This window comes from Lactuca sativa, chromosome 8, assembly GCF_002870075.4.
Source record: "Lactuca sativa cultivar Salinas chromosome 8, Lsat_Salinas_v11, whole genome shotgun sequence".
Taxonomy (NCBI): Eukaryota; Viridiplantae; Streptophyta; class Magnoliopsida; order Asterales; family Asteraceae; genus Lactuca; species Lactuca sativa.
The window spans coordinates 72,303,601-72,319,551 of NC_056630.2; the positions used below are offsets into that span (position 1 = coordinate 72,303,601).

The 15,951-nt window shown below is 29.4% G+C and overlaps 1 protein-coding gene and 1 long non-coding RNA gene across 21 annotated transcripts; one reads left to right on the top strand and one right to left on the bottom strand.

Annotated features, from left to right (window-relative positions):
• Positions 1-324: 324 nt before the first annotated feature.
• Positions 325-4,673, bottom strand: LOC111906337 (uncharacterized). Its single transcript, XM_042897233.2, has 5 exons — positions 4,492-4,673; positions 3,462-4,402; positions 2,117-3,334; positions 1,231-1,988; positions 325-843 (listed from the first exon to the last, which is right to left on the bottom strand). Exons 1-5 carry the CDS (start codon positions 4,671-4,673, stop codon positions 325-327), a joined length of 3,618 nt encoding a protein of 1,205 aa, XP_042753167.2.
• A 2,209-nt stretch (positions 4,674-6,882) lies between these two features.
• LOC111906305 (uncharacterized) lies at positions 6,883-15,090 on the top strand. Of its 20 annotated transcripts, none has more exons than XR_006185385.2 (9): positions 6,883-7,020; positions 7,340-7,639; positions 7,741-7,822; positions 9,338-9,421; positions 9,529-9,585; positions 9,669-9,815; positions 12,557-13,850; positions 14,192-14,271; positions 14,693-15,090. It is a non-coding gene; the product is annotated as an uncharacterized LOC111906305 (long non-coding RNA). The 20 variants fall into 20 exon arrangements; XR_006185384.2 differs by having other exon boundaries at positions 14,192-14,237; XR_008225327.1 differs by having other exon boundaries at positions 12,547-12,637; positions 13,163-15,090.
• The last annotated feature ends 861 nt before the right edge of the window (positions 15,091-15,951 follow it).

Here is a 15,951-nt window from a genome sequence, read left to right on the forward strand (position 1 = left end):
GCAATTTATTATAATACTAGGTTATAACCCGTGGGTAGCATGGGTTAGAAATTAAAATAGATTTTTTAATTAAATTATAAGTTATTTACTTGAAATTTATATTGATAATAGATAATAAAATCTTTAATAATTAAAGTGTATATGTTTTGCAGTAATATGATAATGACATAACTATTAGTTGAAATTACGGGTCTTTTGTTATTTAAAATGCAGGTATTTTGTATTTGTGTATATGCAAAAAAATTTATAAATTTATAAAATGAAATATAATAATAACTAAACCAAATATAGAAATTCATATAAAAAAAATTTGTAGAAAGTTTTTTACAAATTTCTAAAAACTTCTTTATACACAACATTTGATGTTTTATTTGTTAGTCTACCGTGTTTATCTAAAATCAACAATCTTAATCCTTGTCTACTTTGAACTCTGGATAAAGCAACGTACAATTGACCATGTGTAAAAACAGGATCCTTTAGAAACAAACCAACTTTCGATAAAGACTGTCCTTGGCTCTTATTAATTGTCATTGCAAAAGACACAGCTAATGGAAATTGTCTTCTTTGGAATTTGAAAGGGATCTTGTCTTCAGAAGGAGTTAAAGACATTCTTGGAATAAAAGTCCGGTTTCCAATATTACTTCCAGTTAAGATAACTGCCTCGATAACACGTTTGCCCAAAGATATAACCTGTAGTCTAGTCCCATTACATAAGCCGTTTTTCTGATCAATGTTTCTCAATAACATAACTGGAACACCGATTTTTAAAATAAGCTTATGGTTTGGCAGACCTGAGACTTTAAGACCATTTAAAACATCAGGTGAGTATAAATTTGTATCAAACTTATCATGAAGAAACTCGGATTGGCATAGGCTATCTGAACTTAAGTATTCAGTTGGTTCTCCTGGAAACATTGACAACAAACAATCGTTTATTTCTTGGACAACTTCATTCTTGGGAGCAATTATTGCTCTTTCTTGAAAATAATCAGGAATGTTGAAGTTTTCCAGTATAGAAGGATATACAAAACTAATTAATGAACCTATAGGATCATGTGGATTAGTAATGAGAATATCTTGTGGAATATCAACAATTGCTTCACCGTCATTCGGACCACCAAGATTACCTTCTCCTATGTCTAAAAGCCAAGTTGCAAAATCCCTTATTTGTTTAATAGAAGATGGATCGCTACCAACTGTTAACCTCATATTTTTGGTTAGTTTATGAACTTTGCATTGTTGCCATAAATAAGAAGAACTTAAAGAAGCATTAACAATGTTTTGTCTACTGCCACCTGGAACAACAGGTAGAATTTGTCTGAAATCACCTCCAAATACAATCACTTTCCCTCCAAATGGGATATTTGAATTCCTAGGATTGACACACTTTAATATATCCTTGAGAGTTTGATCTAAAGCTTCGAATGCATGTTTGTGAACCATGGGTGCTTCATCCCAAATGATCAATGAGGTTTTTCGCACTAAACTGGCAAGATCACTCATTGGATTTATTCTACAAAAAGAATCCTCGGTAAGATTTATGGGAATTATAAACCAAGAGTGTGCTGTCCTGCCTCCAGTCAATAATAATGAAGCTATCCCACTTGAAGCAATATTTAAAACAATCTCACCTTGACCTCTAATTGTTGTAGAAATTGTTTTCCAAAGAAGTGTCTTACCAGTTCCACCATAACCATAAACAAAGAATACACCTCCCCTATTATGTTTAACTGCATCCATGATATCAAGAAAAATGTCTCGTTGCTCGTTTGTTAATGCAACAAACAACCCATCAAACTCGTTCTTTGAATTTGGTATGTCATAATCTAGCTCCTCAGTAATAAGACGATTGTTTGAAGATGATACAGAATCAGCATCTGGGTAAGGCATGTTTCCATAGTGTTTGAGACTGGAATTGTTACAGAGTAAAATTTGTTCTATCTCAAACAAAGTCAAGTTTTTAAGTTGATCTTCGTTTAGTGATAAACCTATACGGAAAATAATTTATTAATTAGAACGTATAAAAAATAAGTTATTCTGATGTAAAATATAATTGGATTTATAATGAAATTGTATATGATAATCTTTTAACAATAATGAGATAAAGTTATATTACCTGGAGACTTTAATCTATGTTGTTGATTGTAAAGAATTCCATCTGATAGGTATTCCCAAGTGTTTTGCCAAACTATCTCTGGTTTACACAAACTGTTGGATAATAGCATCGTAGCAAATAAGAACAGTAGATAAAAACCAGATCCAGAAATACTTGCTTCCTTAATTGCATCAATGAATTCTTTGTCATCATCTAAAAGGCCAAGAGTATAACATGCATCTTTAAAAGAAGAACATAGTTCACCATTGACTGTGCGAATTTCTTCAAATGATTTAGGACCTTTCACTTTATTTAAAAGAATTCTTAAGAAATATGCTTCTCCGAGTTTAGGTGAAACAGAGTGAATTCTACCAACTGCATATCCAACTTTCCTTGGCTTCCAAATAAGATCTTTACGATGCCAAACAAACTTTGTAGGAAATTCAACATATGTCAGTTTTCGTGCTTCTTTACTGATTTCATTACACTTCATCCAAGATGTGAACATTGAAGAAGCAATAGAAGTTCGGTCAAGAACATCTCCAATGTCATCGTCTGCCTCATATACAACTTGTTGTTGATTGGGAAGATGAAAAGGTAGTCTAATCACAGCACGATATCTATAATGAACATCGTATTTAAAAATCCGCCATGATGCTTCACATGCAGAAATATATCTACAATCATAGTATTCTTTAATTTCATCCACTGCATCATTGTTATCGGAATCATTATTGCTTGGCACTATAGATACAGTAGCTCTATCAGGACCCTTGTTTATATATTTAAACAAATACTTTATGGAAGATCCCTGATTGCACCATTCAACATTAATGTGTGCCTGATATCTTTTCAACAGATATTTGTTGTATGGAACAACATTTCTGTTATCTAACTGAACACCAGTTTTTTCTACAAAATGCCCATCATTTCTTCTCCGGTATAAGGGAAAACCATTTGAATCAACTGAAGTATGATCAGAAAATTGCTTTGGAAAGTTTTTAGAACACTTTCCGTCGACCATGCATGGGCAATTCAAATTTTCAGCTCCACATGGACCATGAATCATGAACTCCTTGACAAGTGAATACAATTCTGGATCATCATCGATATTTGGAATCTTAGCAGAAATAATGGGATTGATATCTTCAACTGTTGGAAGCTTGCATTTAGCATGCATAAAGAGACATATATGACTATGAGGTAAACCTCTTTTTTGAAATTCAATTGTATTGACCACTGCATGCAAAATATACAAATAAGATATAAGTTAGCAACTAAAATTTATATATATATATATATATATATATATATATATATATATATATATATATATATATATAAGTTTAACTATAAATTGTAATACCTGCTTGAACCTTGCCGAAAATTTCATTTTCCCTTAAATCTTTAATGAATGCATCCAACTTGATCTTAAATAACCTACATAATATATCTGGTCTATCTTCTGGATGAAGTGGAGTGTCCTTAAGGAACCTTTTAAGTTCCGGCCATTTTGGATTACAAGTAAATGTTATGAAAAAATCAGGATATCCAAACCATTTACAGAGCGACATGGCATCCAAATAGTTTTGCATCATATAGCGTGCACCACCGGTAAATGAAGAAGGTAAGATCACACGTTGTCCGACGTTGGAAATATCTGTACTTCCAAGTGCTTGATGATTACGCAAATTCTCATAAGACTCACATCTAAGAATTTTTTGTTGGTTACGTATGAAACATAGCCTCTCACTTTCAATCATGGTATATCCATCAACCAACAATTGTTGGAACAACCTTTTTGCATTAAGAATCAGTGAGAACGATTGATCCCTGTCTTGAATTCTATAAGAAAAAAATTCTCTCATTGTACAGGTTGGGCGCTTGCTATTACTTGAAGATGTAATACCTCTATGAAGGATATCAGCTCTATAACCATCATCGCCATATGGAAATAGTAATGGATACTGAAGAGCAAGGTAATAAGGATGTAATTCACTGATACGCTGTAAAAATCCTGATGAAGTTTGAACAACGATATCTCTTTTTTCAATTGAATCACAAAAATCACCGACAACTAAAGCTGCAACCTCAGAAGAAGTTGGTAAGTTATAGGTCCTTCCATCTTGTTCTCTTTTTCTAATTAATCTTAACTTCAAATTAGCACAAGGATTTTCATGAAAAGTGTCTCTTACCATCCTATAAGACTTGACCAACGCATTGTTCAAATCTAACATAACCTTCAAAAATTCTATAATTTGGAGATCATATGATGTTGAAGTTAACGTAGAATTGCTCGTCGGACCACTGAAAATATTATGGACAATTATTTAATATTAGTAAAAAAAAATTAATGAATTGAAATGAGTTATTAAAAGATAATTGCAAAAATATACCCAAAAGTTGTCGATCTATTTGAAATCTCGTTCTCTGTATCGTATATGTATAACTGGCAGAATTTCGGTCTTGAACCAGGTGTAGGTAAAAGACTTCCTATACTATGATAATTTTGACCACTAAGTTTGAATATGTACGGTGCGTTGCCTCTGTTGATGGATGAATCAACTTTGCCTCCCATCGATGTAAACGAAAACATTGAATTGTAACGTCGAATGTTCTTCATGAAGTGTTTGCTTTTTGAATCTACCGATCTATACAAATTTCGGTAGGATGACGGTGCTTCTTTTAAGGGTGGTAGCTCAACTTTGCCGTAACCACAACATAGGGAATAAGACGTATTATCTTTTTTTTTGCCCTCTAACCAATTCATCTTTCCATAATTTTGCATGACAAATCTGACATATAATAATCTGATCTCCATGATCAAAGTAATCTGTTGTATGCAAAAAATATAAAAATTAATAAATAAAATAGAAAAAAAAATTAATAAAATTTAAAATTTCGAATTATGATCACCTTTGGATATACCGCGGAAAATATCTTCAATAATATGATCATCTATTTTTTCTTCATCTAATGTCAAGTCAAACACAGGAATAGCGGATATAGATGAAGTCTTTCTTTTTAAATGATGTTTTCCTCTTGATAACTTGATTGATGAAGAATTCTGGATTATTGTCGAACGATTGCTGGATGTTGTGGCATTACCAAACACTAAATTATTTTTGTTAATAGAGAGTGGTGTTTGAAAGTTATTATTGAATATATAACTGTCTGAAAAAAATACAAATCACAAGGTTAGCAATAGGTATGACTTATATAAAAAGTGAAGCATATATTTTTAATTTGGTGTATTTAGAAATACGTACCATTTGAAATGTTAGAAAATGATGTTCTAACATTTATATTTGAAATGTTAGTGGATACAGTAGCGGTACTAAACAAAGAATTATCTTTGTTAGTAGATAGTGGTGTTCGAAATTTATTATTGAAAATATAATTGCCTGACAAAATTAAAATACAAAGTTAGGAATTGAAATGAGTTATATAAATGTGAAGAATATATTTTTATATTTGTGTATATAGAAATACATACCGTTTGAATTTGTTGAAGGATGATCAATAATTGTATGTTGATATACAAATGATTTGACTGGATTTATATTTTCCTTATCTAAGGTAACACCTGTATAATTATTTGTAGATATTAATCTTTGATGACGATTGTCTATTATATAATAAGAAAACATACTTAGTAATAAAAGAAATAATAATAATTATTAAAAAAGAATAAGTTTAAGAGTCATAAAATTTTTATATAATTTTTATATTAAAAATAAATTTAAGCCAAAACGAATATACTTACCGTTATTCAAAGATGAATTTTGAGGGGTTGATGATGTATGTAATATTTTGGATTTTTTATTATCCAAATATAATTTTCTAATTTTTCTCCTCTTTTTAGCGTTTGTAGATTCTGTAGTTTTCTTTGAACCTGTAAAATAGTATAAAACAATTTATTTGAACCAGTAAAGTTAAATATATTTTTATTTAAAGTTAAATGTATTTTTAAAATATTAATAAATAACATATTCAAAATAAATTAATAAAACTTATAATTAGTGAAAAATAAAGTAAGAAAAATACCGTATTGGATACAATGAATAACATATGCAATAGGTGTACGATGAGACAATGATGTGGTATATTGTTTTTTGGATTTTCTGTTATCCAAATATAACTTTCTGCGTTTTCTTCTCTCTCTAGCGTCCGTTGCATTCATGTCTTTGTTTGGTGTGTAATGAAAATAATAGAATATAGTTAAAAATAAATTTAATAATTTAAAAATAATTGTTACAGAAATACAGCTAGAGACTATTGGTAGCTCATGTAATATGTATAAAATTGAGTAATAATGAAAAGGTAAATAATCTGGGGTCGGAACAGGTTAAAGGATATTCATAGGATAATGATAATAACGGTTTGAAATTAGGTACCCGTTTACTGAATGTTAATTCTGGCAAAAAATGATCATTCCGGACCAAATGGTCATTTTGCCCAAAAGAAGTATAATTAAAAAAAACCAAAATAAATGGTTACATTTTTAAATCGTAATAAGTATTAAACATCTAAATGTAATTAAATAATCAATATCGAAATGCATGAATACTTTATACAAATCGTTAAATATTAGATTTATAAAAACAAATTTACTTTGCATATCACAGTTAATATGTATGTATTATTCAAAATTTGGATTTAAATTATTTCCCTTTCAAAACCAATAAAATAAATGGATTTATCATTTAAGTTTACTTTAATTAATTTAATCACTAAAAGAATGTTTATCCCGATGTTTTAATCACTTATTATAACAACTTCATATATGTCTTTTTGGGAACACGATGTAAAAGAGAAAACTGAGAACGGAACATACCTGCGAAAACGATGGAGGCCCTTGTGCAGAATCAAACGGGAAATCCTGGAAAGAGGATCAAGTTGCTGCTGTTACAGAACGAAAGCCGGTAAGTTTGGTCTAATATTGAACCAGTGATAGGCTTCTCATTAGGCGTATTGAACGGGTAAAAATTAGGGCTTTTTTTATGAAGATGAAATCTGCTCGAAGACAATAGGATAAATTTCTGCTTATTTAATCCTGAGGTAATAAGATCTCTTTATGTATGTGAAAAAATTTAAGATTCCGAATATATCTCTGAAAAATTTAAGATCCCGCTAATGTAATTTGAATTTCGTATTTCATAAAGAGGAGGATATGTTATATATTTTTGATTAATTAATAATTATTATTAAATTTGAAATTCTTTGTTTTAAAAAAAAAAACAGATGTTGGTGGAAGATAGTAGAGGCGACGTTACCTAAAGTTCAGAAATTAAGTAACATGATTCTCAAAAAAGAGCAGGAGGTTGATGCTGCACCAAGTAATAACAAACCAGGACTTTCTGATGCGATTCAGATAAGTCATGAAGACGGTTTTAATGAAAAAAAATGGAGGAGTGTCTACAGATGACACCACTGGAACCCAATCTTGATAAAACTCCATAAGTGCTTGTAAATATAACAGATGCTGAGACTCTATAAAGTTTCAACAATGAAAACAATGATTCTATCTCATCTTCTAATCAGGTAATCTTCACAATTCTTTGTTCTAATATGGCAACTTCCACTATTAGGATCAAGAAATCTGATGTGAGTTTTTTTTATTAAATACCCAAATCATGTTACAGGTTGAAGATGCTACAACTCCAACATCCTTTACTCACAAAAGTTTTGTTCCATTCTTGATGACTGTTTTATGGGATGATTCTGGTAATATTTTACTTAAGTTAGATTCATTTCTTACAAAATATTTACAATCCATGTTGCTAATTTAGGTCAAGTTACTTAAGTTAGTTTCCTTATTCTTCCACCACCATCGATATTGTTGGTTTACAATTTTTGTTATCATAAATACAGTTCACTATTGAGTTTTATTGTGAAAAAAAAATAGTTTGTAACCTAATTATGTCATTAACCCTTGAAATATTTACCCGATTTCACTTATTTCTACGAATTTGCACAAAAATCGACACTCTAATGCATACTATTCTTAGTAGTGAACGAATGTTTGATTGTCTGAAATTGATTGAGTCTTCTATCTATGCATTGCTAAATTATAATTTTAATTTTTATATGTTGTGCGAGTTGTAAAAGATATATAATCGTTTTTAACCATAAGAGCATCTTACTTTCATTTTTATAATAATAATTGTCCATTTTATTGTGATTAAAAGTTATCAACCCATATTCCACTTTATGGGCATAATTATCATTTAATCGTCCTCTTATTAGTCCAGGAGCATATAAGTACTTTAAATATAATCATATTTTAACATATCAGGGGCATAAAGGTAAACTTGCTAAAATTGCATAATGTTTATTTTATTAAATGTGTTTCCACATATGATTATATCTAAAGATGTTTCCATAATGACTGCAAATATAACCATATGTTAACACATCTGTACTTTCCATTTTATTATTAAATGTATTCTCCAAGTAAATCCCTTTGTTATGTATATGCCCTTTTTTTAAATGTATTTCCACATATGATTATATTTAAACATGTGTATCAGAATGACTATAAATTTAGTTTTATGTTAACATATTTGTGCTTCCCTTTTATTATTAAATGTTTATTTTATTAAATGTATTTTCCACAGGGGCAAATCCCTCTATTATGTATATGTATTTTGTCATATACACCATTCTTTGAAAGATGTGTACCAGAATGATTGTTTTCCCCCTGCTAAAAAAATTGGACAAATTTGCTTTAATAAGACACAAAACTTAATTAATCTCTGTTTTGTGCAAAGAGTGTTGACCTTTTAAGGACATTGCTATAAATAGCAACACTTTATTTAAATATACTATCATGCTTTCATTTTTCCCATACATGCAATATTAAAAATTATGTTGTATTTTTTTTGAAATCATTTTTTTAACAATACCCCCACCCATGCGCCATAACCTTATCTGAGTAGGTGGGTAGATGAAATACAGGGACTTTTTATCACAGATGGTTGTTATGTTGTTAAGAAATAGCAACGTACTTTCAATATTAAAGTTTTAAAATAAACAGAAATGGAGAATGCACGGGAAATTTACGTATATTGATATATTTTTTTTATTGTATAATGTCATTACTAATTTTTAGTAATTTGGGTTCGATTACATTTTTACTCAATAAAGTCTTTGCTTATACGTAAAAGTATTACTTTAAGAATTTCTTGATGTTCAAAATTTCATAATGATTTCTGTTTTTTATTATTATTATATTTGCAGATCGTTTCATTCAAAGATATCAACTTTGTTTATGACACATTTTGAATTTTGAGATTGTTAATGACTAAAAAGTCCCTGGAATGGGTATGCCTCTCTCTTTCATTTCTGCGAAGTATTGTCTTGATAAAATAATATTCATAATACATCTAATAATTCATGTTATTAAAATGGACTCATATTTATTATTGCAGCTGAATTAAAAAAGAAAAGCAACAAACCAAAGAGACCAACAATCAAGTCACTATTCGGTATGCTTCTTTATTTTTATTTTCTTTTTGGTTAATGCAACAAAAAAATGATTTTGTTAACTTGGTATCCTTCATTTTTACAGAGGAAGGGCCAGAAACAGAGGCAGTTACAACATCTTATGGTGACATTACTTCTTCTAATCACTAAAATTGGTGATGAATATATGGAGTGGGAGAATCTTTACACCATGGATAAAAGACATAATCAAATTATAAACGATCATATACAGGTATGCTTATTTATTTTATATTAATTCTCGTCACGTGTGAATCCAAGATTTATGTTATCAATAACTATCCGTTTTAGGGATAATATTATTAATGTAGGATGAAACAACCATTTTAAAAATAATAAGAATTCAAAGGAAACAAATGTTTGAACAATGAAAAACCACAATGTGAAAAAAAACAAAATGAGGAAATTAAAAGAACCAATCGTTAATGTAAATGCAAAACGGAATACCAATTCAATTCCCCACCAAAAGATAAATCAATCATTTTTCTCCAACTTTACCTTCAACAACTGTTTTGTTGGACCATCTGGAGATATTTTTGGAGTTTTTGTTGACGATAAGTGATCATTAGACTCCAGATCAAAAACTTCTTTCAAATTTCTCTTTAAGATTGGTGTTGTCGTTAAAGTCTTCATCGAGCTTGTTGTTTCGTTTTTGTCAAAGAGTGGAAGGAGTAATGTTATCATCCGTTCCAGAAATTGTATCCTAATAAAAATTAATCATATAATATAATAATTGTAAAATAGGAATAGTTTATCAGGGAATCTGTGAAAATGTTAATGTGTAATTAACCTTTGCATTTTTGATATCTTGAGATTGCAAATCGGCTGAACCAAAATCTAACGATTGTTCGTTAGAAGACTGTATGTTATATAAAAGTGTCAATAAAATAATGTACTAAAAAGTAAAACAATATATAAAAAAAACAATCAAAAATTAGTAATTTAATAACCTGTGAATCGTTCAACTTTGTTTGAAGTTGTTCTATTATACTCGCATCCTCACTGATTCTAGCAATACCATACTGGTTGTTTTTTTTTGGACACATTGAAATTTGTAACAGAAACTTTAAAGGCCAATTTCAAACCTTTCAATGCATTTATCTCATCCGGATATAAATCAAGACTGTCTCCACGCTGCAATTAATAATAATAAAAAAATTGTTTAAAGTGATTGTATATAAGAATATTATTTTGAGTATGATTAAAAAAAGGCGCGTGACCTCGATAGTTTTTTTAACCAACTCTTTTGTTGATTGCTTCAACAGATATTTTCCATCTCTCTCAAACATAGTTAGGGTTAGAGTTCCAGTATTATCTTGCACGCGTATAGGAATCATGAACCTATCAAAAGAAAAATTCAAAATGTGTCATAAATTTATGTTAAACATGGATTATTACATAGTTAATTATTAAAGAATTGTAAAGTAATTATAAAAGAATTGTAAAGTAACAACCTTGGAACAACGGAAGTGGTATCTTTTGTACAATCTCCATTATGACATACATAAGATGTGGCTTGTTGATCATCACTTCCATCAGATGGAACTGCTTTCCCAAAACAGTTGGTACATGCTTTATAATACCATGTTTTATTCTGTAAAATTCCCTTTATAGTGCCCACTATAACGAAACTACATTTCTACAAATGAAAGGTGTGTACTTTTAACATGCATACATAACACAAACATAAAAAAGCACAAACTCACAATAAAGATGGTTAAAAACAACAATTTAGATTGAAAGAAACAATAAGACATTAAATACCTCAACAGGTTCCCAAACCTCAGAGATAGCATTCACTTTAATTTTTATCATGAAATCATCATATTCAGAAAGTTGTTTGGATGGAATAACTGAAAATGTATTTGTCGATGAATCTGGACCATCATCTCCATCCAAACTGTTATGTACACAAAAAAAAAACATATTAGTCACGTAAATTATAAATGTACAATAAACACAATTATGCATAAATTACCTTTTGTTGAAACGAATAATTTCATCTATGTGAGAGTTAATGAACAACTTTGAAGAGGTAAAGTATGTGTTTACACTTGGACGATCTATAAATAAAAATATAAAGATTAATTTGATCGTGACAAAATAAATATTAATAACATTAATAAAATAATCAATATACCTCTGAAAACATTAATCTGACCAAATTGAAGAATAACAACGATTCGACGATTGTGTGGATTGTTATGTATATACTCTTGCATCTTGTACGCATAATCGCCCCACAAATAGACATGAAGTTGCAAGCCTCTAAAAAGTAAATTATTTATAAAAAATGATATATTAACATAATATAATTTAAAATTTTTAAAAAAATGTAAAAATATAAAAAAAGCAACTTTGCATCTTGGATGTTGATGTTGATCTTGTGTTTAGATTTATCTGGATCATGTCGTTGTAGCTCAGCAACTGCGACAACTAAACCCATAACATCTATAAAAATAAAAAAGGAAAATGAAACTTATTATAGGATTTGGAAAGCATTTTATTATATTTAAAGATATAATGATATGTACTAACCAACAGATTTATCTTGAGGATGGGCGAATGATAAAATGTTTTCATAATCAACAAATGAAAACCCAAACTCATGTCCAGAAAAATCGATAAACTCTGTAACAACAGTTTGTTGGACGAATGTGAGTTTCTGATCTTGAAGAGTTAACCTAAAAGCATCTATCTTCAGTGCTGCAAAGTCTGGACCTTTGATGTAAAATGCCATGCCTTCCTTTAATATATTTTTGAATCGATATATGTTTCTTTTTGAAACTGTTGCTTGGATTTTGTTTCCCTAAAAATATTTAATACAACAATAAAAACTTTAGAAGTAATTAAATATAACGAAATATGTGTAAGAAATATATCAAATTAAGTTTTGGAAGGTACTTTTTCATCCAATAAGATCATTTCAATTGACCAAATTTCAGTTTTTTTTAGAAACACATTTGATGCCAAAGGTTTATGACACGAAGCTTGAAGGTCAAGTCATCCCTAGTTACATCCAAATCAGGTATGAAGGTAAGATTTGCTGCTGCCATTGAACTGCAAAAAATAAAACTGTTAGAAAAGAATAATATGATGATAGAATATGATAATAACAAAATAACACAATAAATAATATTACATTGCTATTCGAATAAAAGAATGAAAACTTAACAGGTGTTGATTAAAAATGTTCATCCTTTTTTTCATTTGTATTTGAGTCAACATATATATATATATATATATATATATATATATATATATATATATATATATATATATATATATATATATTGATTGTACAATCCTATTGAACATGCAGTATGATGTAGACATAGTACACATGCATGAAAATAAATTGGACAATAGATATGGGGTTCACAGAATATTCAAACAGGGATAGTAAGTCGGATTTAAAAAAATATATATGATAGCAGTATCAATCAATGAAAAGAACACTTATTATTTATGATATAAATTATACTGATATTATTTAAAAGTTTTGATTGAATATATGTTTACCAGTATCAATCAATGAAAAGAACAATTATTATGATGCAGATATTTGGGACTATCCTTCTTGGCGGATTACTTAAAAGTTTTGATTGATTCTCTGTTTAGCAATACAGGTTGTTTGCTTACATGTAATAATCGGATTGAAGAAGAAGTAGAAGAAGAAGGATTTCAAATTAAAAAATCAAAAGAATGAACACTGATAATTGATGATGATATGCTAACCTGATGATTTTGGTTTTTTGTGACAGAAACTTCTGTGAATGAAAGTGCAGTTCTGTCGAATTCTGTGGAAAGCGTTAATATTAAGATGATGATATTACCGATTACCGATAGTTGATGTATATAATTTAGCCTATAAATCAGGAATCAGTATCAAATATTTTGAATTGATTCAAATTGATTCAAATTCCGGTAATTAAGGATGTTTAAGATATTTAGGATATATATTTTAGGATATAAATCACATAAAATAACGAACTCTGCATTTATAATTTTTTCATATTCTCTTCCTATTTTTATGCGTATAAACTCCAGCGATTTTTTTTCTTAATTATGTTGATTTATGTTGATGCTGATAATTATGCTAATATGTAGGGTTTTGAATGTGAAGGAAATCTCTTCTCTTGGGATTATATGGGCGGGAAATGAAGATGTAGAATTCTGGAGTAATGACACGTGGCAACATGTTGTGCTAATAGTTGGACAAGTGGCATTTAGTATAGTGTTTTATTAGGTAGAGAGATTTATTACATTTGATATTTTACATATATAAATATAAGATTATGTGGCTTTTTAATTTTAAAAATTGAATAAAACCATAAATTGACCTGTGGATATTAAAAATATCACAAAATGATAAAGATCAAAACTTATTACAGATTGACATGTGGCAAAATTATCTTTATTTATTACAGTAGATAAAAAAACAAAATGTTTTTAGGGCATCCGTTGAATCATTCATTAAGTTTAAATATATAACTAAACTGCAGTTCCATGTTGTGTAGATAGAATATTTTCTTTTAAGTTTTTTTTCATGCCTTTTGATCAATTTATGTCACGAATGACGAGGAGAAGAAAGGAGATTTATCTGGGCATATTTGAGATCATTGGCATTTTGAAGGTAAAGCTCCATAGTTATTTTGGGATTGCAAATGGTAAACTTTTTTCTAGACATATGTTTTGAAATTATTTATAATAAAAAATAGCCTATTTTGCTTTTTTTTTTTTTTTTTTTTTGTCAAAGCTCTGTTTTTCTATTTCTAGAAACCAAACAATTGAATCAAAACACTCTACGTTTCCGTTGATTCTCACTTCAATATTTTTTTTTGAAAAAATGGATCTTTGTTGACCCCTTTCCCATTGTTATCTTTTAATTGTAACTTTTTAATTAGAAAAAAATGCATTTAGAGGTTCAAATTAGAAACAGTGCATCTTAGTTGTGGCCCTTACATATTATTAATCATCCGGAAACAAATTATTTGTAGAAAAATGGATGACAAACATGATTTTTTATTCTTTTAAGTTTAAACATCATTTTAAGATGATTGTGCAGTCTAACTTCAAATATCTGTTTAGATTTTAAGCAGTAGTAAAAAGCTAATTTGGGAAGAAAAAAAAAGTGTGCGTGTGCGCGACAGTTTGCAACTAAAGTGGCTATAATGATTCTTCGAATGGATTACATGATGAGAAGCATGAAGGATGACATAAAAGATGGTCAAGATTAGTGTCTTTTTTGGTGATAGGATATTGGTAATGGTAAACTTCATGTCGCTGTAGGAATTTGAGAATTTGGTGAGATTGATGGTTGCAATCAAGTCTGGTTTTGTCAAGGTATAAGCAGATTATGGTCCTGTACCTTTAAATTTTTGGTTTGGTTTTCATGACAGTCGAGATGTTCTTTTATTATTCTTCCGCTCCATGGTTTCTTACTGCAGGTTTTACCTTATTGTGTTATTGACTTTGATCTTTTTCCATCGGATTCAACTGAATCGAATCATTTTGTATTTTTTTTAGAGTGAACTCATTAAGTTGTATATAATGATCTTCATTTTATACAATGATGCATCATGTTCCAAATAATCAAGATTTAGTCGTGAATAAGCCATTAAGCTGTATATAATGATGCTTTATGTTCTGTATGGTCAAGATTTAGTCATGAATAAGAGGCATTTTTATACTACCACATATTAGCAACCTACCTTAGGTTCATGTTAAGTTGCATTTTTTTTTCTTTTTGTTTTGTTTTTTTGAATTTCATGCAAATTGATTTTAATGATCTCAACAGTATATATAGCCTTCCAACTAGCTAAGTCAAATGAAAGTTGGTCATATCCCTGTTTTTGTTACTAGCAAAAGTAACATCATTTTGGTTTTGGTTGTTTTATACCCATCACTTCGCGTGGTTAAACGGCTAGTATATATATACACACACATCTTGTAATCATTGATCATAATACAATATACAACATTACATTCAGTTTATCTTGCCTGCATACATATGCATATGACATGTATGCATGCCACATACATACATTTTCATATGATGTCTGGGAATATGTCTACCAATATTGATGCAGAGGTGTCCACAGAATCTCGATAGAGGAGTTTGAATCACGTTGTACTGTAAATGTTTTTTCACCAACGTCCTCTTCCCAAAATTCTGAGGAATCTGTTACGACTTTTGTTTTTTGCATCGCATCATCTTTAGGATATCTAGGAACAAGTACAGCTCCAGACATATACTCATCGTTTAAGGAAAAAGAAATCATATTGTATGTTGAATTCAAGCATCCAATATGCCTCAATGAACTAAGTGAAACATATCCTATATATGT